This window comes from Spinacia oleracea, chromosome 2, assembly GCF_020520425.1.
Source record: "Spinacia oleracea cultivar Varoflay chromosome 2, BTI_SOV_V1, whole genome shotgun sequence".
Classification (NCBI taxonomy): domain Eukaryota; kingdom Viridiplantae; phylum Streptophyta; class Magnoliopsida; order Caryophyllales; family Amaranthaceae; genus Spinacia; species Spinacia oleracea.
This window is the reverse complement of record NC_079488.1, coordinates 2,009,234-2,036,674: the sequence shown is the minus strand read 5'-3', so window position 1 is coordinate 2,036,674 and position 27,441 is coordinate 2,009,234. Positions and strand designations below refer to the sequence as shown.

The following is a 27,441-nucleotide window of genomic DNA, read 5'->3' as shown; positions in this document are numbered from 1 at the left end:
TACTAACACTCTAGCAAGTCCTACAAATAATATAATAATTAAAAAAAATCCTATCTCATCAAAACTTAGAATTGACACCAAACAAAAAGACAAATAATAAAAATTTGTCGACAACAAAAATAATTAAATATCACTCCTTCGTGCTTCTTTCTTACCGGCGACACAATCTGACGCTTTTTCCCCCACCACCGATCGTCGGCATCACCCTCTTCCCCTCTTTCTCTCTCCTCCGAAATCCCCAAATTCTTCAATTTCAAACCCTAATTCGTAATTCCTCTCAAATCACGTCTTCTAATTCACATTCATCAAGCAATATCACAATCACACACTGTGATTGTTCTTATTTGTTGAATGGTGGAAATAATTCGGCTCGCCTGAATTATTTCTGGTTCAATTTGCCAACTTTTTCCGAGTTTATGATCGCCGAGAATGTTAATTTTGAAGGTTTGATTGTTTAATGATGTGGTTTTCCTTTTGGAGATCCAGAAATCGATTCTCCTTGGACGAACTTAGGTTTGTTCTTACTTTATTTTGATTGTATAATGTTGCAGTTAGTGTCGTATTCTTTGATTAATTTGCAACTTTTTGTTAGCTGGGTTTGAATTTGTAGTATACTGTGTATTGGGGATTTAGTTTAGTTTCAAGTGTTTGTTTTCAGTTTTCCAATCATGCCTATTTGACTTAGTTAGTTCATCAGTAATAGGGAACTGCGAAATTTCTCCCCTTTAAAGTGACGTTGGTGATCATCGATATAACCCACTTGTTAGTTAGTCCTGGCTACTACCGGTCTGGAATTATTAGTTACATATGTTATTTTAGGATGTTCGTAAAAGGATTGTCATATTTCCTAAAACACTGGTGGTGAATCATTGAATTCCATAACACACAAAAAATTAAGTGATGGTGATAGGATTAATCGGCACACCTATTGTAAGGGGTTTTGTCATATCATCATACGCATAATTATGAAGGGTTAAGACAATGTGATATCTACTTTTGAATGGATGAAGTAATTTTGACCAAGAAATTTGATTCCATGTATGCTTTTATGTGTTCTGTATGGCTAAGGGGAGGCGTAAGGGAAGAGAAGAAAGGATTAGGCATTTGTGGGTATTTTAACTTTATCAATTATTTTTATCCTGATTGGCAAACAATTACGTGTGGAGAGATGAAATTCATAAAATGTAATAACTTGGTTGAATCTCTGATGTATAAACCGCAAGAGCACATGGTGCTATTCTGATCCTCTCATATACGTTTCCATATTTTTTTTGTAACTTCTAAAATAAGTTGCATATGAAGAAGGTGAAGTTTTGGTAGTTTAAAAGATTTCTTTACTTAAATTGAGTGATAGGGGGAGAGTGGTTATACCTCAAGGGCCCTTATGCATAATTAGTTATGGACTTATGGTTCTAAGAGTGAGATCACCTTGTCTGCAAAAACCTAGTTAACATTAGATACATTGCATACCTTATCAAATAGGTTTATATATGCTTGTTAGCTATATGTGGATATGCCTATATGACCTCTGTACATTTACCGTCCATCTTTACGTTTAGACGAATACATGTGACATTGCACCAATAAGGAAGTCTAAAAACTAAGACGTTAGCTGCAACCATATAATTTTCACTTGTTTGATTGTTTAATGAGTAAAACTATTAAAAAGTAAAGTCTTTTTCCTATTTTTCCATTGTTTGGTCAGTTTAATGAGGAAAACTATTGAAGTTAATAAGAGAATATTAGATTTTCCACAGTTTTTCCATTGATTTTGAAGGAAAAACTATGGAAAACCAAAGGCTCATTTATAACTATAAGGATCTCCACATATTTACAGACATTTACTTTTCCACTATTTTCTCCCAATAAACAAACATGGGAAAATTGAGGAATTCATACAGCACTTTTACTTAGTTTTATTCTCATTAAAGTTAAGTTCCGAACACAGTATTAATGTCTATTTTATTGAATTTTCTGTTTCGCTTGTATCTAGAAAGGGACTTGGTTAATCTTTAGGTGTTGTGAGCACAAGTTTCCAACTTAATCAAGCAAGTATAATCTAGGGTTCCATTGATGTTGGCCTTCTGATTTTTTTTTCTTTTATTGCAGATATCTGACTGATCAGCTGCAAAAGATTCAAATTGTCAATGAAGTTAACAAGGTCAGTTGAATCTTAAATTCTATTCACTCTTCTGTTGCTAACTTTTGTGCTATGTTAATGAATATCATATCTTTTCCATGAAGGATTTTGTTATTGAGGCACTGAGATCAATTGCTGAGTTGGTAACATATGGAGATCAGCATGACTCAACCTTCTTCGAGTAAGCGCATTAGTTTAGAAGTATTCCATGAACTATTTGCTTAAAGCTTCTTCTTTATTTATTTTTTTAATTTTTTTTTTCCCCGTTGGCAATTAGCATCTTTGTGCGTGCCTGTGTGTATGCGGCAATGATGGTGAAGATAGAAAGTGCTAGTCTTTTAATTAGAGGATTTTGAAATCAGTAGATCCTCAAGTTAGCTGAGAGGAATATGGGTCTATATCGCTTAACAGCGCGTAAGCTGGACTGATGTCACGAGGGGCCCTGTATTTGCTTTTGGTCTCAGGCCCAAATGTTGGCTAGCTTCATTATAATGTTTTGGAGAAGTAGGGATGAGGGCTGCATTCAGGATCTGCTTATTCTCCAGCCCCAACGGGTTAATATTCCTTGACTGAACTTGAAGTTATGTTTCAGTTAAAATCTAGAGTTCAAAGTTTCCTTCTGGAAAATAAATGCTGATATTGACTTAAACTGTTCCGTTGAAGTACTAATCTGTTCAAACACACTAGATTACCAAACCCCAAACCCCAATGCACAAGAATAATTTGTATTGAAGTTTCAAATATCTTACATGCACATCAACAAGCCGTAGAAAATATTTTCCAAGTAGATCAACCTTAATACCCGTCTTATGGGCATCCATTTTTAACTTTTTATTGTAACCTAATAGAGACCTATAACATTCCTTTAATTTTTTTTTACTCAGCAGCAAATTGTCTTATGAAACCATTTTAAGATGGGGAAGAAAAGATTTCTTTCTAAAAATTCAAAGTACCAGATGCAAGTCGCTACATCATTTTTCTACAGACTATTATTAATAGAAACAGCAGATTTTTGTACTCAATCCTTGTTTCTGTATGCCCGTATATGTTTTCTGTTTGGAATCTATTGGTACGCCTTGATCGGTTTTTATGACCGAGCTGGCCCCAACAAGAGGAGTAGAAGGAATAATTCGGGCTTCTATAATTCGAGCTGGCCACTAAAACCATCTTATAATGTTTTTCAATGCCGGAGAGAAAAGGGCGAATGTGGAGTTTGAAACTCTCTGGATTTAACTAGTGAAGTAGGCTATATATTGTCCCATTTTATCAGCAAATAATAGACGGCTTTTGGGAAACCAAAACAATGGATATGGCTGATTGAAATGACCTGTAAGGCTGTAACCAAGGCAATTCTTGCAAAAGGCTTTATTATCAGTTTAAGCTTCTAATTATTTTATCATGTTTGCTTTATGTGCAGTTGTTTTATGGAGAAACAAGTGTTGGGAGAGTTTGTACGTATTCTGAAGATCAGTAGAACTATCACTGTTTCACTCCAATTACTTCAGACAATGAGCATCATGATTCAAAACTTGAAAAATGAGCATGCAATATGTGAGTTGTCTCAAGAAGGAGGAAGTTAGCCCTTATTCTCATTTTTTATTTTCGTTTGCTTTATGTAAACTGACAGTAGCTTGATTTGACATTTTATAGATTATCTCTTCAGCAATGAGCACATTAACTATCTCATAAGTTATTCCTTTGACTTTCAAAATGAGGAGCTTTTATCATATTATATATCCTTCCTAAGGTATGTTCTCTTCTAATGTTATACTCCATTTGTTAATCGTATTGATGTTGATTCTGATTTGATGCATGTTGTATCTGTATCAAAATGTTTGCAAAGGGAACTAATGAGTTGCATTGGGATTTGTGTATGCAGAGCTATAAGCGGGCATCTGAACAAGGGCACAATATCGTTGCTTGTGAAGACACAAAATGTAAGCTTGGAACTACCCTGTTGGTTTCTTGGAACTATTTACTATCATACTATCAGGGTCAGACGTGGATGATTCTTCTGGCTTTTGCAAAAATACAATTGCTAGTGATGATGGACAACCATAATATCTTGCTGTCATTTGTTCTTAATAATGACAATATGACAAGTAAGGCTCTGTAAATAATCCGGAAAACCAAAACCGCAACCCAAACTGAAAGTCCAGGGTGACGGAACCAAAAATTTAGGGTAACATAACCGAAAATGTCGGTTTTGGGCTGGGTTATAATTTAAATAATAACTTGGTTTAATTTTGGTTTACCAGTCTGCTCAGGTAGGATGCACTAAGCGATCATTAGAAAAATGGTTAATGCTGCTCATAAATGTTCTTTGCGCTTCATATTCCCATGTTCAAGACTAATAACTTGCATTTTTAACGGGGAGGATGTTTCTGATTTTCTTCAAAATTAAGCAGGTCGTTGTCCATGTGAGGCGATATGAGTCCTAGAGCTTAAGCGTAAAGCGCGAGCTTCATCGAAGTGAGCGCACTTTTTAAGAATTCAAGGTTTCTTTATCATTATGGATATATATCTTACTAAAATAACCACAAAACACATAAACATCAGATTTCTTCCCTATTGCTCCTTGTTTTAACAAAATAAAGCATATAACATAGTGTTTATCATGTAATATCCACTAGGAAACAAATATACTATGCTATTTTCAAAGGATATGTCATCTTTTTTTCTATTCTTTTGGACTCTTGGCCCACTTTCTACTGTTAAGGATTAATAGGATGTGGTCCAATAGACAATAACAACATATAAAAAAGAAGCTTTTAACGTGAAATTTTTTTAAAAAAGAAGAATTTCAACGAAGCTCAAAAAAGCGCGCTTCATACGCTTTTTGCGCTTCATGCACTTAAGTGCGCTTCGGTGCGCTTTTTCACAAACGCTTCGCTCAGACCTAATTAAGCCCTTTGCCCTAGAGCTTCGAGCTTCAGCGCTTAAGCGAGCTTTAAGCGCGCTTTTTTAAACACTGCTAGCATTTCCAGAATTTGTTTATATGTTCTTATGAATACTGTACCTTTGCATTCAACATTCAAAAGAATGTTGTGCAAGAATGTTTTATTGTTTCTATTCCTGATATTGGTCAAATAGGAGAGGGGGCATAGAACATCCGTATGTGTGTTGTTTTGCACTAATTTATTACTTCCCATTGACCTATGAATCTGTGAATTTTTATTGCAAATGGGCATACTTTTCCAGGAACCAAAATTTGACAATCTCTAAGAAGGAAGAGAGTAGTTAATATTGTGAAAGGCCTGATTGTTCTCTATTTGAGGTCTTCTTAGAAGTTTTAACAAAGCAACTTCATTGACGCAAGTTCCGTTATGCGGTGAAGTATGGTCATAAATTTGCGTGTGCAGTGTCTATCAAATGTCTACTGAAGATCTTCCATTTTCTCAATTTGTTTTTATTGATTCCTCTTTTTGTTTCCTGAACTAGGATGAGGTAGTATCGTTTCCATTATACGTTGAAGCAATTCGATTTGCTTTCCATGAAGAGAGTATGATTCGTATTGCTATACGGGCATTAACTCTTAATGTTTACCACGGTCAGTGATGTTTCGATTTCTTACGATCCACTCTTTCTTAAATTAGTGCTTTATGCTTTGTTTTCTTTCCATTATGAGTTCCTAATTTATTTCGCGGTTTGTAGTTGGGGATGAGAGTGTAAATAGATACGTCGCCAGCGGCACACTTGCGAATTACTTCACAGACCAGGTTACTTTTTTCAAGAAGCAGTGCCACACTTTGAATGATTTGGTTATTCAAGCTTCACGGTAAGTTTTCATTCTGCAACGTCAGTAGAATTACCTGATTCCAAGCTGTTATTCACTTAGCATATCTTTTTTCTTCATTTGACAACAGGGAAACTTCTAAAGAAATTTCATCTAGAATCATTGCCTTCGCGGATGAAATTGAGGACAACCTGTATTATTTTAGTGATGTTATCTCAGCAGGAATTCCGGATGTTGACAGATTGTTAACAAACAACTTGTTGCGGCTTTTGATATTGCCACTGTTGCTGCCTTCTCTGACTGAGGCTGTAAGTTTGGAACTTAGTTCTGTCTGTTTGTCTTACATTTATCCTTATTCCTTGCTGCTCTTTCCTTGATGTTGCAGTTAAACTGCAATTTTTTTTAACATAGTGTAGTTACTCGAACTTTCAGCATTTTCTTGAAAGGAAAATTGGAAGAAGAGACTTGGGGGGTTTATAACTGCGGTAATGATAACCAGTATTTATCTTGTAAAGAAACTTGTTTTACCGACTTTCTGTAGCTTTTGCATCCAGGGTTCAGGAATCGGAGCTGTCACTTCATTGTATCTACTTTGTTGCATATTGAGAATAGTCAAAATCAAAGATTTGGCAAATACCATTGTTGCTGCCTTCTTTTGTCCACAAGGCGCCTTCGTATCACTTCAAGAAGCTGAAGTGAATGGCAAAGCAACCTCTTACAAAAGTCAACATTCACTGTCTGAAGAAAGTACTCAAAGCAGTAATGGATATATGGAAGAGGATGATAGTAACTTGAAACTTGCCATTCCTGAAGATGTGAGCTTGCAAGATAATTGGGGTGATCTAAGTCGGTCTCTCAGGTAAAATCTGAGCCCTAGTTATCATATTATCCATATAGCTTTTTCTTTTTCTCTCGTCGTGGCTTTGTGGGATAAAGAAAATTTTACAATAATATGATAGATAAAGTCAGATACATGAATTTCCCTTCTGGTGTTTAGCACTTTAGCCATTTACTCTGTGCCCGTCGTTTTCCCATTTGTCATTGTTGTTTGGAGCCATTGGTGGGTTTTGTAGTATGTCCTGGAGTATAGAGACCATAGCACCACTAGTGTGTGCTCCACCATTTCCCCATCCAAGTTCAGCTTAACTATTTCTTGTTATTTTCATGTAAGGTGCGTTAAATACTTATTTTATGCTTCTATTCATGAGTTCATTTTGTCCTTAACATTGTAACATTGTCATGACATGATTAGAATTTTTGGGATAAAATAAAGAGGGCTGCTAAGAATCAATATTATTGTAAGTGTTAATATATGATGTATACAATGGAAACTGTAAAATAAAAGAAATAAATATATTTTTCTTATTTTTTTATTGCGTTTGTTTAAAGATGGCAAAAAGCTGTGAACTATAAAGTATAAAATTTAAATTTAGTCCAATAGAAGAACTTCCTATTCTATGATTGAACATATATTTCAACACAAACTTTTCAGAAAGGCCGATCTACGATAATATATTGTGTGGCGGCCTAAAAGAGGAAGGTTATCCGTACCTGTTCTGGGTTACCCTTATTGATGTTACAAGTTTTCTTTATTGTAATTATAAGTTACCTTATTTTTAAGGCTATTAGCAAAGTATAATATTGTGCATGGTGTGAGGTCAAACTCCACGTAGCCTACTACCTATATTACACTTTTGTATTGGTGTATATTTTCATTGTTGGTGTTGTATTGGTCATAGTTATAACTTGTAACAAGCATACCACTCTTGATCAGCGCACTTCATTGTTTATTGTTAGGGTCACATTTTTTCAATGGTTAGGGTCACATTTATCCTTAATGGTTAGGGTCACATTTATCCTTGAGTAAGGTAACTTTAGTCCCCGAATAAGGTCACTTATATCTTTGGTCTGGTTCACTTTTATATTTGGATGTACAGTAAAATACCGTAGATCGGGGGCACACAAGAGTTTTTGATATTTCAATGTGCATGGATCATACCCTTCCATTTTCATTTCCCTTTGTTAATAGGAGCTGGATTTTCCTTTTATATGATGTCAACAAAAAATCATCAGCATATGTGGGTAGTTTCATTCTTTGTACATGTTTCGATTACAATGACCACTAGCAAAGTCTTTAGAAATCTGAAATTACTGTTATTCATTTTACTTCATTAGTGGATAGCTGTTGCTTAACCCCACTGGTCTTCCATCGTTCTGCGTTGGCTAGAAAAAGTGGACCGAAAATGAATTTTTTTAATCCAATTACTTACATCAACATGGAATTTAGATTGAAATTAATGATTTCCATTTTGGAAATTGTGTTATGCAGGGAGACTATACTTTCTTATCTTAACGTAGGCGACGATGTGCAAGTTTTGGGATCACTAAGTGTACTTGCTACATTGTTGCAAACCAAAGGTAAACTTGTGATGTTAGGCTGCTTGGATGCTACACTGTCCCATAAAGTTTGTCGAAGTTACTTATAATAGCCATCTGAAAATACTGTGAATATTGTTTTAGAAAAATACAAATGAAGGTTTGAATTGTGCATCTAACATTTGATTGAGGCCGATGTCCCATCATCCCCTTACCAAGATAATCAATCAACAAAGACAAAACACCCTGTGTAATATACTTGAAAAAGAAAATTACCTGTGGTAATGCATTAAATGATTTTCCTCTTATTTATTTTTTCTAGCTATGAAGCTTAACAAATTCTGTGGGACAGAGGGAGTATTTCTCTTGCTATTTTCCTTACTAAAGGTTTCTTTTATTCTAGAATTGGAGGAGTCAATGCTAGATGCATTTGGGATTCTTCCTAAACGGAAACAACATAAGAAGCTCTTACTGGTATGTATGCTCTATGTAATTGGAAAATACTTTTGTTAGTCATCTTTGATGTTATCTTATGCATTCTCATTTTGCAAAGGGTTTTTTGGTTACAAGGGGTTAGGCATGTTATTAATGATTAATGGGAAATTGGATGGTGGTTGTGAATCGCAAAGCCTTCTACATGTTTGTTGAATTCGTTTTGTTATTAAATGATCTGTTTGGAAGATGTGGATGCTTAGTAGTCTCAGGATAATGGGTGCTTACTAGTCTCAGGATTTGTCCTCGGGTATGAAGTTTAAGTTATTAAATAATAGCACTTGGACACCTGGTGGTTCTTTATAAGAAAAAAAGTCGGGCAGTTAGATAGGGGCTGGTTTGAGAGTCTGTAAATATTGAAGTATTTTATTTAATGTTTTGGCCTTGGAAAGGACTGTTTAGTGATTTTTACTATTCAGCTGCTGTGGTTGGTGGGGGTGGGTCCTTCACTCCTTCCTAGGAGGTTTTCCCCTACCACAGTTAGCTTTAGGTGTACATTAAATTTGAATTGGAATATGCTTACTTGCTTATCAAAAAGAAAAGAAAAGGGATGTAGGTTCATAAGGGTCCTAATTTTATTCAATATTAGCTACACCCACTTCTTCAAACCTCTAATTGAAAAAGATTATGTATTGAGCTTTTCATCCCAAAGCTCTCTTCCAAACCTTTTCCAATCTTACACTCACATTAGCTTTTTGGAATGGTCAAACCTTTAGTTCACCTAAAAAGCTCTTTTTCTTCATAACCCTCATAACCAAACACCTTTAATACTTTAACAAACTTATTTGATCAATTAGGAATTATGATTCTCTTCCTCAAGGGTGTATAACACTATGATAGCACGCGAGCAGTGTATTGGTGTCGAAAAATGTAGTGTCATTCCTTCTCACAAAATATCTGATGACTTACATATTTTAACATGAAAAAACAAAGAGTGATACTAGTCTGTAATTCTTGTTAATGGGAATTAATACTCAGTCTAAGCTCTAAGCACTCTCCTTTCCAACAAGAGAATGAAAAGATAAATTTGATTGCTTCAGATACCATCCACCGTTTTGTGTTGACCTTAAAAATGATAATGACTTTCTTGTGCTTGCAGCAAGCTCTGGTCGGCGAGAGCTCAGGTGAAGAACAACTTTTCTCTTCAGGGAGCTACTCAACAAGAAGCGGTTTTATTAGTGAACTTGATAGCTACTTAGAAAAAATCAAGGTGCATAATGTTCCACTGTTTTCCTCTCTTTGTTCCAATTTACTTTGTGATGTTTTATATCCGAAAAATCACAAGAGGGGGGTGGGGGGGGGGGGGGGGGCAGATGTGCTTAGTAAGCTATTGTTCAGAGTACAAGCAATGTCCCTCAGAAATGATAATTAGATCCAAATACTTGAGAATATGGGCACTGCAATGTTTTTACTTCCAAGTGTAGCTTTGTTATTGTTTTATCGAGAAGTATATCAGAAAGAGGGGGTGTCGGCTATATGCAAATGGAGGACTTATTACGAAAAAGCTCATGCCCTCAAGTTATGACAAAGCAATTTATCTACAAAAGTCAAGAAGTGTTTTTCTTTGAATTGAAAAATTTAAGAAACTTTAATTGTGGCTCAGAGGCCAATACTTTACTCCAGTTATAGGCCTCCTAAAAAGAATTTGAAATCTTAAGAGGGGAAGCTATACTCTTAAAAAATTGTTGGTTTCTTTCTTTCCAAGTGCACCACGGCACCACCTTTTCTCCACCAAGATAACAAGACCATCTTCTTCACTTCAGCAATACAACCTTTTCCATCTTTTTTTCAAGAACATCTTTTAAGTGAAGCTTTGGTAGTGTTTGGCCAAGCAATAATTTTTCAAGAAACACTTTTTGGACCAAACAGGGGATTCCTACAGAGGAGAAATAATTTTTCAAGAAGCCCCAAACTGTTTCTAGAGAGGAAGAGAAGGAGAAACACCAATTTGGAGCTTCTCCAAAGTGGTTCTCGGGAGCTATTTTCCCCAATTACATGAAACCTTTTTTGACCTAATTGCCCTTACCCTTTTTAGTTATTCCTTTCGTGTCCCATCTGAAACGCTGCTCCTTATTAGAAGGTCCCTCCTTCATTCTCTCTCCTCACTACACAGACCCTCATGGCTTCCTATCATCTTCTTAGAAGTCAGATCTCTTCATCTCCCAGCACCTTTCGTCTTGCCCAACATTTTCTGTCACAAATTAATACAGTACCAATCACTTGTCCGAACTATTGGCATAGTTTCATTCTTCTTTCCTCTTTCTTTAATTTTTTTTTGCTGCAATTATATGATGCAAAATTAAACTCTTTCGTGCTTTGAGAGAACAATAATCAATTTAAGGTTTTTCTAATAAGTTTTTGCGGGTGTAATTTGTCTTGAATAATCTAATGATAATTATTGTGTTTGGTTTGCTTTGACTATAGATTTTGAGGAGCTTTATTTTGGGGTTTGTGCTTTTGGTTTGCTATTTTTTGTTGGTGTTCAATGATTCTTTGTTTATCTACTAATTACCTTGTAAATGAAGAGATATTTGTTGAAATTTGTAGATCTCATTGCTTTTCAGTTAAGAATAATTAGTAAGAAAAAAAAAAAGATAAAATTTCTATTATGAAGGTTTACCTGATGCGTTGATGTTGAAGAACAAATGGTGAGCATTTCATCTTTATTTTTCTAAAAAGGTGCCAAAAAATATATTTTTAGATTAATAATAATGGGGTAAAAGCCATTATTTTATAGAATGGGCCAAACACATAAAATTGTTTTTGTTTCCGAGAAATACTTCTTAGTTATTATAGCCAAACATTTCTGTTTCTCAAAAGTATATCTTTAGAAACTGTTTCTGGAAAACTACTTGTAGGAAACATAAGTTGTTTTCCAGAAGCTTGGCCAAACAATGCCTTTATTAACACCATTGTGTGCTCTGCAAAGCCCATAGTATATAATTTTGGAGGTCTTAGTTCTAAGCTTGGATATCCAAGATTAAGTTTGATTGGCTCCAAGTGTTCAGGTCAGTTAATTGTTGGACATTTCAAGTGTATTAAACCTGTAAAATATCTCCAATTTTTTGTTGACTTCTGGAAATGTTGTGACATAGGTGATAGGATACTGTAGACATTATGGTTGAGTAATATCAGTAGCCATTAAAGCTCAACCTTGAACCCATGGACATACTGTTGCAACAAAATACACAATGACTTCCTCTGTTCTATTTTAGTTGACGTGAATTCCTTTTTGGGAAATTTCTTTTTTAGATGACATGTTTCTATTTTGGGTATGTTTTATTATGTTAAAAATGTCAACCTTACCCCTCTCCTCCGTCCCCCATACTAAATCCGGCCCTTGCTCTTCCATCATCATCTTCCCCAGTCCCCACTCCATCTTCCACTACCACCACTACCGTAAACACCCCTCACTCTCCCCATTGACTCAAAATTGGTGAAGTTTGAGAATTTTACCTTGAAATTGACAACAAAAGAATTCACATCAAATAACAGCAGCAGGCCAGCATCAAAAGATTGTTTTGAGTTTGTGAAAAGATCGTTGTGAGTTGTAAAAGTCATCAGAGTTACGGAGAATTGCTTTGTTGGTAGAGGTAGGATGTGCAGCAAATGTAGAAGACCATACACCAATAACCGATTATACTTCAAATTAAACTTAGTCATCTTAGTCAGTATCCAATTTCTTGATTCTTGGCTAAGGAATTCAGAATTTGAGGAGAATTCATGGTTGAGGGTTTGGGGAAAGAACCGTCGTCAGAAGATTCAGGGGATCCAATGGCAGTAGGCTGATTGTTGTAAGTTTGTAAAAAGAAGAATAGAAAGTTTGTAGCGGTGGTTAAGTAAGAGGCATTATTGTCTTTTACATTTCTCTTTCTCACCACCTTAATTCTTGTGCCAAAGTGAAGTGTGTCAACTGAAACAGAATAGAGGAAGTATTATCTTAAGAAGCTTCTTGGTTTCAACAAGGTTCTTTTTCTTGCAAGTCCTTCATCGTTTGAAACTTTGAATCGACCCCCTAAATCCTACTTTTTTACTAGCAAAGTTCATCTGGAAAGCAAATGTTCCTCTTAAGGTGATGCTAGCTTTGGGAAGGATCAACACGAATAATATGCTCCAGAAATGTAAATATATGCTTGCTCTGTCGAGGTAACAGTGAGTCATGCTCACATGTTTTCCTTCACTGTGAATAGGCTTGCTATCTTTGGAAAAGACTCATTGCAGTGTATAAAGAGGGGACTTGGGTGTGCTCTTCAAACATTCAGGAGTAGTTACAGATTCGTTTTGTGGGTTTCGGTAGGGCAAAGGAGAAAAAATTTCTTTCATGACATGCGTGTTTGTCTGGAAAGGAATGGTAGAATATTTAAGGATGTTGCTTCCCCACGTGGTTTGCAATGAGATAAAGTGACTTTGTTAGCTTCTTAATGGGCTAAGGCGGCTGTGGCTCTCCCGAATTATTCTATAGGGGAGATTCAATCATACAAAGGAATTAGGCTAATCTGTAAGTTATCTTAGAGTTTGTCTTTCAGTACATCCTGTCCTCCTTCAGTATTACCCTATCTGAGTTTTAAATAACTATTTTTTCTTACAAAAGAATGAAATTCCTTGGTTTCATGTTCAATCCTTCCCATAGTCTTTGACCTTGGTGTATCACTATAGCCTCGACTTTGAATAACATTTAGAGGAGCCTTGATGTTGTTGGATGAAGATTCAAGAGTGGTTTTATGTCGTTTACCAGTGATGCTGAAAGGGACATCAGCGATGATGTTTAAGCTTTAGGTTAGAATGGACAGCCTTACAATTGCTTAATAAGTTTCCTGTGCTTCTTATTTTCTGGGAAATTTCTGGAAGTATTGGATGCATTCGTATGAAGAGTCTGAAGGAACAAACTCTCTGTATTGCATGTCTTCCTAACCTTGTTTAGGCACATGCCTCATTAGTGATGGTGATGATTATGAATATGGTTCAAGAGTTGTTATAGATGAGAAATTAAAATCATCATCTCAGCTATGATTTGCTTAGAATGCCATTAGGTATTAACGACGGAAATTGTTTGGCTGTCCAAAGGTAATCTTTACTACTTACCAATTCAATAGTTTTGCAAATCCGTGCAATAGCAAATCCGATTTTGATGCCTTAGACTACACTTTTAGTATCATCCCGTGTGTCAATATTTTATTTTGCTGTATTTATGAATATAATTGCATATACTTTTCCTCTAAACAACGTTTGCTCTCTTTCTTTCTTGTATCTTCATATATATGTAGGATTATGGAGTTTCCTCTTCCTTTGAACCAAGATCAAGCCCGCGCTCGTGCAGGTCTCAGGTATGATGGATTCGATTCAATCTATTGAAGTTTAAGATTTAGATCTACGTTGAAATTCTTTGATCAAAATGGTATAACTCATGAACAAATCAAGCATATATGAACAGTACTGTTGTTAAATTGGGATATTAATGTGCAAGGGGTGGTACTGATGTACTGGTATAACTGTGATAGCTCTAACAAGTTCAGCATTTACAGGTGTATTTTGCTTCTCAAACTTTTTAGAGAGAAGAGAGAGATATAATGTACTTCACAGGTGATGCATATGCGTGTCTTATAAACCCTTAACCATAGGAAAATTTAAGCCCTGTTAATGTTTTTTGTTTCCAATTTGAGAAAACTAAAATAAATATGGAAACCACAAACAGTACTTTCCTTTTTCTGTTGTCAATTTTTAAAATCGAGATAATTGTTAAGGGTATGACTAAGTTTAAGTTCATGATTCCCCCTAAATTACATGGCTTTGAAATTCATAAAACCAAAAACTGAAAATCGGCGATGATGCCGAACGGGTTGCAGTACTTGTTGCACATTTGGGTTCCAAGTCTCGTGTCATGACACAACCTAGCTTAGTATTTGAAAACAAAATGAATTTCTATATAACTCCGTTGGCTCTAGTTATATTTCGACATTTGACTTCCTTCCCAGTCTTATATTGTTAACAAATCAAGAATTAGGAGGTTTTACAATATGAAATATGATAATAATCCTCTTTTATTATAAAATTCAAAAAGTATATTGCGCATCATGAACTTAAGAGGGAATTACAATGGATGTTGCGGTAAAGCAAGTATCCACACATCGTTCTAAGACTTTAGAAACCACCTTTTCAGTGATGCCCATTGCATTATAGTAAATCTCAAGCATTAATCATCTAATGAAATTAGAGTTTAGAGGAGAAAATAATAGACCATGAATATGGGATATATATGACCCATTCATTATAACCCGCTTCCTTGGTTAGAGAAGAAACATATGTGGGGAATTCTCTTCTCTCCTCTATGTTAAAATGTCGCCTCTTGTCCTCTCTAACATCCCCTTCTTGATGTTCTGTTGTTACCTTCGGTGGCATTCCATTAAATTAGTGGGCCCTTCTCTGCTCGCTTCAGATCAGATTGAGGAAACCGATTTGTTTTGGCCTACTCTATAATGGAGATTTTTCTATGATTGAGGAAATGGGTTAGAGGAAAACTTGGAACTCTGCTCAAAAGAAAAGATTAGGAAGATTTATTGAGTTGATTAAGACCAAGTCAAATTTGAATTGGATGGGAGATCTCCATAGTAGGGCTTTCTTCAAATTTAAGACTGCCAAGGCAACAGATTCTCTATTCTTATTCAGAATATAAGGTTTTTGTGCTTGGTTGGTAGTGGGCGAGGTGGCAGTTGACAGCGGTGTGCTTGTTCATGATGCATGAACTAATTTTACAATAATTTTTTTTTCTTTCTATTCTCTCCCTCTTTCTTTTTCTTCAATGGAAGCTTGCTTGTTTCCTTCCTGCCATCACCAGCACTACGCGGTCCACACCGCCTGTCCTGGCACCGACCAACCACCACTGCCCAGCCATCCTACCTCCTCCCTATCTCCTCTCCTTCCTTCTCGCTTATTTTTCTCTGGCCACCACCACTTGAATGCGCCGCCCGCGGGCGTTGCCTCGCCTCTACGGCCGACCCTAACCTTGCGCCTATTCATTCCTCCGACCTCCTCTCGTCTCCACTGCACACTGCCAACCACCAGCCTACCTCCTTTCCCTTCTCTTTCTCGCCCGACCACCGCCGGCCCTACCACCACGACCCCTCTCTCCTGCCAACCATAACCCTACTTTCGCAGTGCCGTTTAAACTCCACAATTGTAGAAATGTAGAATGGTGGAGATTGGGGAAAGGCTAGTGGAGAGCAGCATGTGACCAAGATTGGTTATGTAGCTGTGGAAACAATATTGTTCAAAAGGAAGTGGCTAGATCAGATATATACACTATGTTATACAAAATTCAGACAGTCTTCTGGGTAAGAATTTAACATATGATGATGTCCTGCTCTTGGAGAACCTTTAACTCTCCTATGTTTTAGAACCAAGCAATGAGTTACCAAGGTGTCCAATTACTCTATGATAAATTGCTGGATTTGGGCTTATGAAAAAGTTGACGATTTGCATTGCTAGTAGATCGTGCTGGCAGGAAGAGATGGTAGATCATCTGTATGGCCTTTCTGAACTAAAAGATGGAGCTGAATTTTAAACACCTGAATAATTTAGACCCTTATCACAGGTTTAATCTTGGGAGACAAATAAGAATAGGAAATCAGAAAATAAAGGTTACGATTAGTCATAAATGGAGAGTGGTCCTGCGTTAAAAAAAAATCGGTTTTGGGTTAGGTGTCTATTCACTATTTCACTATACTTTTGGACAACTCGTCCTCTGACTGTCATCTTTCTACCATCATTTATCTCTTTGTAAATATGAGAAAATATCTGTGGAGGATACTGTTTACAATCTATTGCATGAGTTTTCATAACTTTGAAATAACTACTCTCTGGCTATTTTGGGCCTTTGATTGCCTGCCCATACAGCTTTCGCCTAATGTCACCGTCGTATAGGAAGGTGCTTTACGTTTAACGTTTTTTTTTGTTTCAGGTGCTTGATGCATTGGTTAACCTTTTCTGCCGATCAGATATCTCTGCCGGAACCTTGTGGGATGGTGGTTGCCTCTTGCGGCAGTTGCTCCCTTATAGTGAAGCAGAGTTCAATAGGCAGCATCTTAAACTACTCAGAGTAAGAACTCTCTCCTACTAAGAAATAATATTTTTGTCACTGCCGCAAACTCCTACTTAAAATTATATACTCTCTTTGTCTCATAATACTTTACCCATTTTCCCATTTAGGATGGCTCAAAATTATTTATCTATTTCCTTCTGATGTACTGGGTCCTTACTCCTACTTTTTCGCGCTCCTCAGTATAAAATTACCCACTATCCCCCATCACATCTGTTATGTATTTCTTTTCCCTCTCGGTTAAAAATTACGTAGTGCCTCTAATTAAATCTACCTTTTTCTGTTTCCTCAGTATAATATTACCCATCATCTCTTTTCCCGAGCCTTAATGTATTATGTGCGGTGAAAGGAGTATGTTTCAGATTGCAAGAACTCAAGTGTCACATCATATGTGTCTGTGAGAATAACGAGTTTGTATGTGGTATTATGTAGTATGTCCTGCTTGAATATCCATGTGATTCATTGTCACTGTCAAAAAATTTTGCTTTATTGATTTATATTACCATTTATGCCCATACCTCTAGAACTTTAAATAAAGAGAATTGGTACTGGTGGACAATCTAACTCTACTAAGCTTAAGCTTCCTATCCTGCAAATTAAAGATTGTATAGATGACTTCTACTGACAATGTCGATGTTGCAAGGGCAGGAATCCTTCGTTAGATGCTGTAGTAATATCCTCTTGGAGGCTAAAGGAATGTGGGCTGATTTACTCATCTCGGTTCTTTGTGACGAGTGGAGGAAGTGCAAGAAAGGTATCTAACTTGATGTTGACATTTGCTTGAGCTTACATTAAAATGGGTTTTTGTGGTCTTGCGCTCTGATTTCACGCTCTTGTAGTAACGGAGTCATCATCCCCCAGGAATGAGTTGAGATGCATGCTCTTGCCGTCTTCTTCTGGAGGTTGAAGTTTGATTTATGAATTATATGTCTTTGTCATACATGTAATATATGTCTTTAATCGGAAAGGTGACTCTCATACTCATCTTTTGCAGGTGTCATCTCGAGTGAATCTTTGGCAGCTGGAGAGAGAATGTATGAGGTGGTAAAGGTAAGATGAAATATATGTTGTACACCTTGGTGTTTGTTTACATGTGCATGTGTTCCTTTTTTTGTGTTCTTATCAGCACCATAACTTGGTTAAGCTGTCATGCAGACTGTTTATAACAGTTTATCGTCCCACTGAAATAGTCAATTCGACATGCTTAACTCTTGCTGGAAATCCAAACTAGGGAAAAAAAAGTCACAAGTTTCACACTTCCACATGGGGGATGAAGAGAGTTTAAATCTAATATTATGATATTCCCTCCGAACGCAGGCATTTGTACTTCTTTATCAACTTCAAATTTTCTCAAGAGGAATACCATTGCCTGATTATGCACCAGTCTTTTCCCCAATCGACATTCCTGAAAACTCTCGTGGCAGGGCCATGGGACTCAACACTGTTGGTCCAAAGCAAGGCGTTGAGTTAAAACTCGGTCAGTTTTTTGTCTTGCTATTTTTTTTATGAACAAGTGGCTGCTTAGAATGTCTTTCAAATTCATAGCTCATGAAAGAATAACAAAGTTCTCCTTTCTATTACACGCAGTTGATGCCATTCCTTGTAGAATTGCATTTGAAAGAGGTAAAGAACGTTATGTTTGGTTTCAAGCTGTATCAATGGGGACATCTGGTTGGATTGTGCTCGTGGAAGAACTCCCCTTGCGACAAAATGTTGGAATTGTTCGTGTTGTTGCACCTTTAGCTGCCTGTAATGTATGTGTTTAACTTAATTAATGCCTTTTTGACAACAATTACCTTTGGAAGTTTTACTTCATCTGTTTCATAACAATTGCAACTCTTTTTGTTTTGCCACTATTCATACACCAACTTTGACCATATATTTTCACTAATTTATTAAAAGCAGATGTTATGAAGTAAAATGTCGTTAGAATTGATTTCATTCTAGCTTTCATAATATTAAATTTAAAGATTTTTTAGAAAAAGGTAATTAGAGATTAGAGATAATTATGGTCAAAGTTGTATCTTGGCAAACGTACTAGTCAAAGTGTTGCAATTTTTTTGAAACAGAGGAAGTATTTCTCATGACTTAGGCATTTAGCTTCCTCCCTACCATCACAAATTGACATTTTCCTTGTCTTATTAACCCTAAATATTGGTTCTTCTTTGCTGCAGCCCCGAGTTGATGAAAAACACCCGAGATGGCTACACCTGAGGATCCGTCCACCAACATTTCAGTCACTGAACCCTTCAAAAACTGCTGCATTGGGAACAGCAAAGGCACGGACTTTGGTTGATGGAAGATGGACCCTAGCATTTAGGGACGAAGAATCTTGCAAATCTGCTGTATCCATGATACATGAAGAGTTTGATCTTTTAAGTCAAGAAGTTGAGAGGCAGTTAAAACCACTATTTGAACCTGACAATTTAACTGCTTTACCAGATTCTTCCTCCTCTTCACTTCCAGAAACTCCAAATATTATTAATCCACCCAATTGTTTGTGAGTTGCTTATTATTAGTCCATCTAATCGCGGTAGACTGAAATTATGGATGGCTTCCTTATGTTTTGTAGCAAAGCCATCCTTTTGTACATGTTGATTTAGGTAATCTTTAGGTTCATAATGTAGATTAGTTTCAATCATTTATATACCATTCTTTGTACACTAGCTGGGTTGCCTGCCCCGTCTCCCAAAGTTGTGGAAATTCTTCGTTGAGATATGTCGACATGGAGATTTTCATTGTAAAACACTTGCTCTATTAACCTGTAAACCCTATTGTATATTGAGGTGAAGAAAATGTATAGTCATCGCTTTGCTGTATTTCTGGGTTCCTGTCAAGCTCAATTTTCTATGAAGACTTGAACAATTTCTCCACAAATGGCAGCAACCATTTATAGGAAGAAACTGCTCATAAATTGAAGTATTAATGCTAACAACCAAATATTTGCAATTGATGTATGGAAAGAGTTGAGCTAAACTGTAATTAAGTCCAAAAGAACAGGGTCTTTGTCTTCCATCATAGAATGTGCTTGCACCATCTCGCAAACCTCTTAGTGTTCACTCCAACATAATAATGCACACTCGAACTTATTTGGTTGAGCCGCCAACACATAGCTAGAGAGTGTTTGGTTTGATACAAAACGTTTTTTCGGAAAATGATTTCCTCCTTTTAATCATTTTTCGTTGTTTGTTATGGCAAGAGGTGTAAAATAAATGTTCTTCTAATAACTCTCTCAAGTGTAAAAAACATTTTCCAATTGAAAGGAAGGAACATTAATTTTCCTCCTCTCTTCCCCTCCAATCCTCACTCATCTATTCTCATTTTCCTTTTCATTATGAACTAGTTTTTGGGCCCGGGAGATGTACCGGGTTATTACATTAAAAACTTCACATTTAGTTAGATTTTTTTTGCAAAAATAACATGAGACATGTCATGTTCTAGTTGTAAAACCTTTATTTTTAAACTCAAGGTTGGGGGTTCAAACCTTATACATACCATGTTTAACATTTTTTATGTATACGAAAATTACATGGAGTGAAAGACTCGTAAACAGAGCGCCACGTGTCACGCATACTTTCTTACAAACGCTTATTAATACATAGTATAGATATTTTTGCCAGGAACCAAACAAAGGAAAACTAGTTTGAAATTGTGTTTTATTCTTGAAAAATATTATCCACAAAAAATCGTCTGAAAATGTTAAGATCTCTCTCTCCAGCATAAGTTGCTCGGTTCAAATTGTCAATATCCGTCCGGTTTTGCTCAATATAAGCAAATGTTGGATAGCATATGATGGTTTGCTTAAGAAATGGTGGCTTGGAGAATTTTGTGGATAATAGCAAGTTTTTGCATTTCTAAGCTACTAAGCTGTTATTATTCACTCCAAAGTTTTAAAACGAGAACTATTCTTCTTTTTGGCATTATTTGAAATCACAGAAATACAGATGGTAGAATTGCCACCCAAGTTTGCAATCTTTAACAATAAATAAAAATCAGCAACAAAGATAGTAGAGTTTTCATATCCTAATGCTACAATAAATTCCCGGAATCGTGGTATACTTCCTTCCTGCAACTCTTAACGGTATTCTTCCGGTCACATAGTCGCAGCAGCCCGGTGAAACTATAAAAGCATCTGACAAATAGCGTAATGGTCCAGATTGAACCAAAAAGGTCATTGTGAGTTTGGTCTCAGCAAATAGACACAAGTCCTAAACAACAGCAAAAAGGGAACCATCTTCATACTGGCATAAACTTACGTGCTACGGAGTATGAAGCACAATTTTTCTCCACATTGAAAGTGTACCTGGTGCGAAGAACAAGTAAATAAGTACCATCATTAAAACATTAACATGGACGAAGTTGGCTTGTAAACAAAATTGCTTCTTTAACTCAACACTACTACTTGATACGGAGAAGGAAATCTTTACTTATTCTTATTGCTTATTAGATCAGACCAGAAAAATCAGAGCAGAACAGAAAAAGCAAAAAGCACTCATATAAAATATTCAGACTAGACCAGACCAGAAACTAGAAAAATCAGACCAGACCAAGTGAAGAAAAAACGCCTATCGATTTTTCCTTGCCAATCCCCCGCCTCCTCTCGTCAATAAGGCACTACACATCTCACAGCTGTATCTTAACAAATATCTTACTGCGGAAGTTATGTGATCTCTTATCAGTTATCACAAGACATGGACATCTCATACAAAGGATTAACGCGACTCATACTGGAAGGTGGGTGGAAGAATGTGTTCACAATTTCTCTTCTTCCTACTTTCAGAAAAACTGACCTGATCTGCCATTGTGAATCTTATTTATATATTCGCAGAAGTTCAATTGGAGTTGAGTTGACTGGAGATTCCTATCCGTTAAAACTCATCACATAATAAAGGACAGATATTACAATTACCATCTACAACTCCTGCTGAAGTAGTCTCTTCCGAAACTAAACACATTGTCTTTGAGGAACAAGTGCACGAAGACAAACGGCCATTCAGGCATTTTTGAAATCAATTAGGCAAGTGGAGCACAAAGGCTTAACTTTTACAAATGGTGTTTGTTCCAAAACTACGCAGAGATGAATTATAGAAAGTAATACTCCCTCCGTCCCAATTTAATCGTCGCACTAAGCTTTTCAAGGTGTTTTATGCGATAAGTTGTTGTAGGCTTATTTATTACTTCCTCCATTTTTTTTATTATTGCACCATCTACATTGGGCACAAGAATTAAGAAATGAGGTAAAAGGTGAGAGATTGACAAAAATACCCATGTGATTAAGTACAAGTTTTTATGTAAAGAACAAGTGGGGTTTGGTCCCCACCACCCATATAAGGATAGAAATGTTATTTCATGCAGGTAAACTTACTAAAAAAGGAAATGGTGCAATTAATATGCAACTTCCGATAAAGGAAGACGGTGCAATAATAAAAAAAATGGAGGAAGTATACTTTAATACAAAAGTAGGTGGGGTGAGAGATAGTGGAAACATATTTTAATTGAATGTGAGAGAACATGGGACCGTAAATTTAGGTAGTGGAAAGAGAAAAGTAATAAAATATTAGTGGGTCCATGCCGTAAAAGGAAATGTGACAATTAAATTGGAACAAACGTAAATAGAAAGTGTAACAATTAAATTGGGACGGAGGGAGTATCGGTTAAAAATGACTATATAAGAATATGGGAATACTGCTAAAACCCAAATGGTGCATTTTTTAATAAACGGAGGAAGTATTAGTTAGAGTAAGACCTAGTTCCAAACAAATGGACAAAACTGAAACCAAGGTTCACAATATAAATGGAACTATGGAGGGAAACAGACAAACAGTATGCATGCATGATGCAACAAGGAGTTTAAGTACCTGAAATCTTATTCACTTTTCAGAGTTCTGGTCCCAAAGCACTTGCTCATCAATCTTGCTCGACAACTCATCATCTAGCCGTTTCCACGTACTTATTTTCTGCACACCCGTCCAAGATTTCTCCTTCTCTGAAAGCTCAACTAGCACAACCCTTGCTCTCCGAACCCAACCTACCTTACCATAGGCATGATATCCGGTATTTCCCCCGTAACAAAACCATATACCATCCAGATTCCCGCAAAAATCATTATTGTGATCATGACCTATGAAGACACCTTTTACGTTCTTCATTGACACCAATGATTTTAAGACTCCAGAATGAACAGACGAACAAGCTACAGCTTCTTGGAACTGACCGATAACTTTTTGATAATACAGCTGTCTGATTTCTGGGATTGGAATGTGAAAGAAACCAAGTGCCGGAGCCGGAGGTGTCTTTCTTGTCAAAGGGGAACCTCCAAAGTGATTGCATTCTCCATGTTCATCCTGTTAGTATTTCCTGCAACAGATTAATCAATGAAATCTATATTTATATTACAAGACGTTATAATACAGATTAACACCATATTTAGAGTGCAACGCTTGTTTAGATGATTGATATTAGTCTTGCTTACAAAGGAATAATGATTAAACTTACATATCCTTGACACAATAAATTCACACACACAAGAGTGAGTCATTCATTATCATTACCCCATTGCCTTTAAAGAGGTTCCCGCAACAAGTGGGGTAAGGCACACATCCAAGAAGGATTCCGTATGAAAATTGGTTGAGATTTCCAAGAATGATATGGCAAATAGTCGATATTGATCTCAAAGTTATGCATGCAAAAGGGTATATATTTAAAACCTTGAAAGTGCGAAATGATTTTCCACGGAAAACATATTCCAAGGGAAAACAAAATTCCAAACTAGTTTTCTTTTGTTTGGTTCCTTAAAAGGAAATGAGAAAAGATGGTGAAGATTGAGGGGAAGAAGGGAGAGGGAAGTAAGGAGGAAAGGTGGAAAAGTGGGTTTCCCTCCCTTTTAAATGGAAAAGGTTTTTCCACCTTTGAGGGAGTTATGGAAAATTATTTTCCATCCCTTGCCAAAACAAACAACGAAAATGATTGAAAAGGGGAAAATCATTTTCCATGAAAACGTTTTACACCCTACCATACGGAGCCTCATTGGTTCCAAGTATGACGTGGCCTAATTTTCATACTATGCTACCGTATCATATCTTGTCTAATTTCATACAAACAATTGTTGACATACTGTTGCATCAAACAGGGAAACCAGTCTAACAAACATCTGATGAAGTGGTATAAAGCCAGGAATATCGGAAAGGAAATTTCTTACCTGATCTGCTTGAGAAAATCCTCGTAACCAATTAAGTTGAGATTCTCTGATCCATCCATATGTTCGTCTACCTTCCACTGTGGCACGGTCTCCACTATCAAGAAAGAAGAGGTTCAAGACACTAAAGTTGGAAAATAGAGAACCATAAGGGCCATGCACCGAAAGATTGTAGTTTCCAAATCCATCAATTCCAGTCAGCAAAGCTCGTTCACGTTGACCAGATAGATTTTGAACAAATGGATTCACTTGAGATACTGAATAATCCATGAGTGAGATTAATGTCATCAGTTCCTCGCGATTCATAGTTGATTCTTGGTCATGATTCCCTAAAACAGCTGCCCAAGGGAGCCCAGATTCAATTGCAGGTTGGAAGGCTTTAAACAGCGATTCGGCTGCATCAGGTGTGCTTGACCCAAATATATTATCTCCTATATATTTGAACCATGAAAAATATAAGTCCCATTGTTATAAGCTTTCCCATTCTCTAGTAACCAACACAACCCCTACCCTAATGTATGTACATGTGCGTGTGTGTGTGAAATTCGAAGAAATACACGTAGACAATACAGTAGCTTGACAAGGCTGAAACACTCCAACGACAGGAGACCTTTTCTTTCCTCCCCTCTTCTTTTTTGGGAGATAGGATGATGTTTGTTCAAACCAGCACATTACAAAACACACCTTAAGGGTGCGTCCCATTCACCTGATTTCTGAACATATCTTTATCTAAACTTTCCTGACCTTATCTTATCTAAACCTATATGAACTTAATTGATAAACTTGTCTTAATTTATTTTTCCTAAAATAAGTGAAAATAAGATGAACACAACAGAGCTTAAGTAAATCCTTTCGTTTCCAATCTTAGGATCTCGAATAGCACGGCTTCCTCAATCCAGAATCTTTTTTCCACTTCATAGTTTGTCAATTATAATTATCGCAATCTTTAGTGAAGAAATAAACTTCAGAGCGGCTTCTTGAAGATAATAAAGCATTTTCGTATGATGGTGAGAAGGATAAGGGATTAATAACTCTTGTATGGAAAAAAAAATAAGTATTGAAAAGAATGTGCGAGTACATATGGGAGCTCAATTGTGAAAACATATGGCCATATGGGAGCTCAATGAAAGAGGAAAGCTTCACATTGACTATGAGTAAAAGAGCTAGAATTCATCATTTAGCCAACATATAATGAAACACATTTCAAACAAAGCAGATTCCCGAAGTACTTAGTTCATTATTTTCACTTCCGAACTTAAAAACTTTTAGCATCCATTTCTAGCAACTCTATCCTGATTTGTAGCTAATGAATACAAAGTATAAACCTTCAAAGGTGCCAAAGGCTTATCTTTTCATTAACTCCTAAACTAATATGATACCAAAATACAAAATATATATATATATATATATATATATATATTAAGGCTTATAATCTCTGTTATCCAGACTCTTCATCTGGACTCTATATTTTACCTTAAATACCCGTGTCAGATCCTCGACACTCGGACATGGGTATGGACACTTCGACACTTCATTTTGAACCAGAATCAAGCAATTTTTTCACAAAATAGCCGTGTCTGATACGTGGACACATACCTGTGTCCGACATGGGTATGCGAGTCAGGGTAACATTGCTTATAATAGACTCTTCTGCATGTGTCAAAACAGATTTAAAAGTGACATGGAGAGCTAGAAGTGAAACTACTAAGCATAAACACACATTAATCAATCAATTGATTGTGTAATTTTATAATGCATTCCTAAATTAATACCAACAGCAAATAAAAGAGTAGAAAAAAGTGAGAAAAGTGATAGAGCTTAAAAGTGAAAATATTAAACATAATCAAACATCAATAACACCAATAACACCAATCAACACCTGATTTTGTCATGCTTTCCTATATTAAATAAATACTGAATAAGAAAAACTGGAAACAAAGATTTGCAAATAAATTTACCCGTAAATGCGAGAAAATCCGGTTTCTCAATTTCAATCAACCTCTTAACAAACCTCGTAGTATTAAGATCCGAACAGTACTTAAATTCGGACGGCGAAACATCTCTACATCTGGTAATCAACCCTTGACCATAATGCATATCAGCCACCTAAAAAAATCAAAACTTACCAAAAATAAATTAAAATTAAATACCTTTAAAGATTACTAAAAATGAAGAATTTTTTTTTTTTAAAAAAAAAAAAAAAAAACCCAACAAAATAGAAATGATTGAAAGAAGAACCTGAAGGATTTTGAAAGTGCCATCAGAGTTGAATCGAAGAGGGAGTTGTGGGGATTTCTTGAGTTTGATGTTATCGAAGTTGATTGTTAGATGCAGGAATAATTGGGTGTAAATTAGATGGATTGAAGTGAGGAGGATGATGAAGAATATGAGGGTGACAGACCATCTTGAGCAGAGATTTTCCATTTTTAACAACCTTAAACTCTAGATTCGGAACATATGTTAAAGTGTTGACTAAAAACATGAAGAGATGAACATGCTTGAGATTCTCACATGTGAGATGAGGAGTTTGGACTAGGACCAACTTTGCCAAGTACAATGGTTATTGATTTATCGGTAGGAGCTGTCGATTTTCAATCCGAACCATAGAATTTGTTGGGTTAGTCGAAATGCAATAGCCCGTGAAATGAAATTTAAAACCTAATTCGGTCAGATTATGTTCAACGGGAATCAGAACCGACCCGAAAGTATTAACCCGATTAAGATTGGAAATCAGATAACAAATCGCATCGCGTCAACCCGATTTGTTGCAATCCGAAACGAATGGATACGAAACTCGTTAATGGCCCGATCCGTTTCAATACAGATTGTTTCAATCCTAGGAAAACTCGTTTTATCCGGACCGTTTAATCGTTTAAAACCCCGATTGTTTCAACTCGTAAGTCTGTACCCCGTTTAATCTAAACCATTACAAGCGTAAATCGTTTAATTCGGATCGTTTACAATCTGTAACCCGTTTAATCCCACTACTGATCTCAAAATCTTAACACTTTTAAAAGTTACTTATTGAATTGATCCCCTAACTAAGATCACTCTATTACAATTTTATAAAACGTATTGAAAATTATGATTTTAGTAATAACACGATATTGTGATTTTATAATTTGGAATCGAATTGACCTGACCTGAACTCGCTACCCATTAATTTCATCTCGCTACTGATTTATCCACACTTTAATACTATATGAACCCAAATCGATAAGAACGACGTTACATGACTAAACATGTTCAATCCGACCCATTCCAGACCGTTATCCAATGAATTCGACCCGATAGACTCCAAGTCTGTTACAATAAGGCTAAACCCGTTTACAACTCGACCCGACTATAACCCGACCTAATCATATGAGCCTGGCCGGACATGAACCCATGCTTAATCAACTCGAACTGAC

At 36.3% G+C, this 27,441-nt stretch overlaps 2 protein-coding genes across 4 annotated transcripts; one reads left to right on the top strand and one right to left on the bottom strand.

Annotated features, from left to right (window-relative positions):
• The first annotated feature begins 106 nt into the window (after positions 1–106).
• Positions 107–19,655, top strand: LOC110777481 (protein TRANSPARENT TESTA 9). Its single transcript, XM_021982088.2, has 21 exons — positions 107–513; positions 2,110–2,161; positions 2,245–2,321; positions 3,558–3,691; positions 3,791–3,887; positions 4,020–4,077; positions 5,582–5,690; positions 5,795–5,918; positions 6,007–6,184; positions 6,431–6,735; positions 8,206–8,294; positions 8,656–8,726; positions 9,844–9,954; positions 14,009–14,068; positions 16,699–16,836; positions 17,485–17,590; positions 17,676–17,738; positions 17,831–17,886; positions 18,154–18,313; positions 18,424–18,590; positions 19,011–19,655. Exons 1-21 carry the CDS (start codon positions 458–460, stop codon positions 19,338–19,340), a joined length of 2,541 nt encoding a protein of 846 aa, XP_021837780.2. The 5' UTR covers positions 107–457; the 3' UTR covers positions 19,341–19,655.
• A 1,069-nt stretch (positions 19,656–20,724) lies between these two features.
• LOC110777484 (probable inactive purple acid phosphatase 28) lies at positions 20,725–26,581 on the bottom strand. 3 transcript variants are annotated; one of them, XR_008927425.1, is made up of 6 exons: positions 26,270–26,581; positions 25,990–26,137; positions 24,035–24,462; positions 22,695–23,180; positions 21,093–21,139; positions 20,725–20,968 (listed from the first exon to the last, which is right to left on the bottom strand). XR_008927425.1 is itself a non-coding variant. In XM_056836376.1 (5 exons), the coding sequence occupies exons 1-4, from the start codon at positions 26,453–26,455 to the stop codon at positions 22,707–22,709; spliced, it is 1,236 nt and encodes a 411-aa protein (XP_056692354.1). In that variant the 5' UTR covers positions 26,456–26,579; the 3' UTR covers positions 20,725–21,139; positions 22,695–22,706. The 3 variants fall into 3 exon arrangements, 2 of the variants coding, with proteins under 2 accessions (XP_056692354.1, XP_056692355.1); XM_056836376.1 differs by having other exon boundaries at positions 20,725–21,139; positions 26,270–26,579; XM_056836377.1 differs by having other exon boundaries at positions 20,725–21,139; positions 25,990–26,152; positions 26,270–26,397.
• Positions 26,582–27,441: the final 860 nt, after the last annotated feature.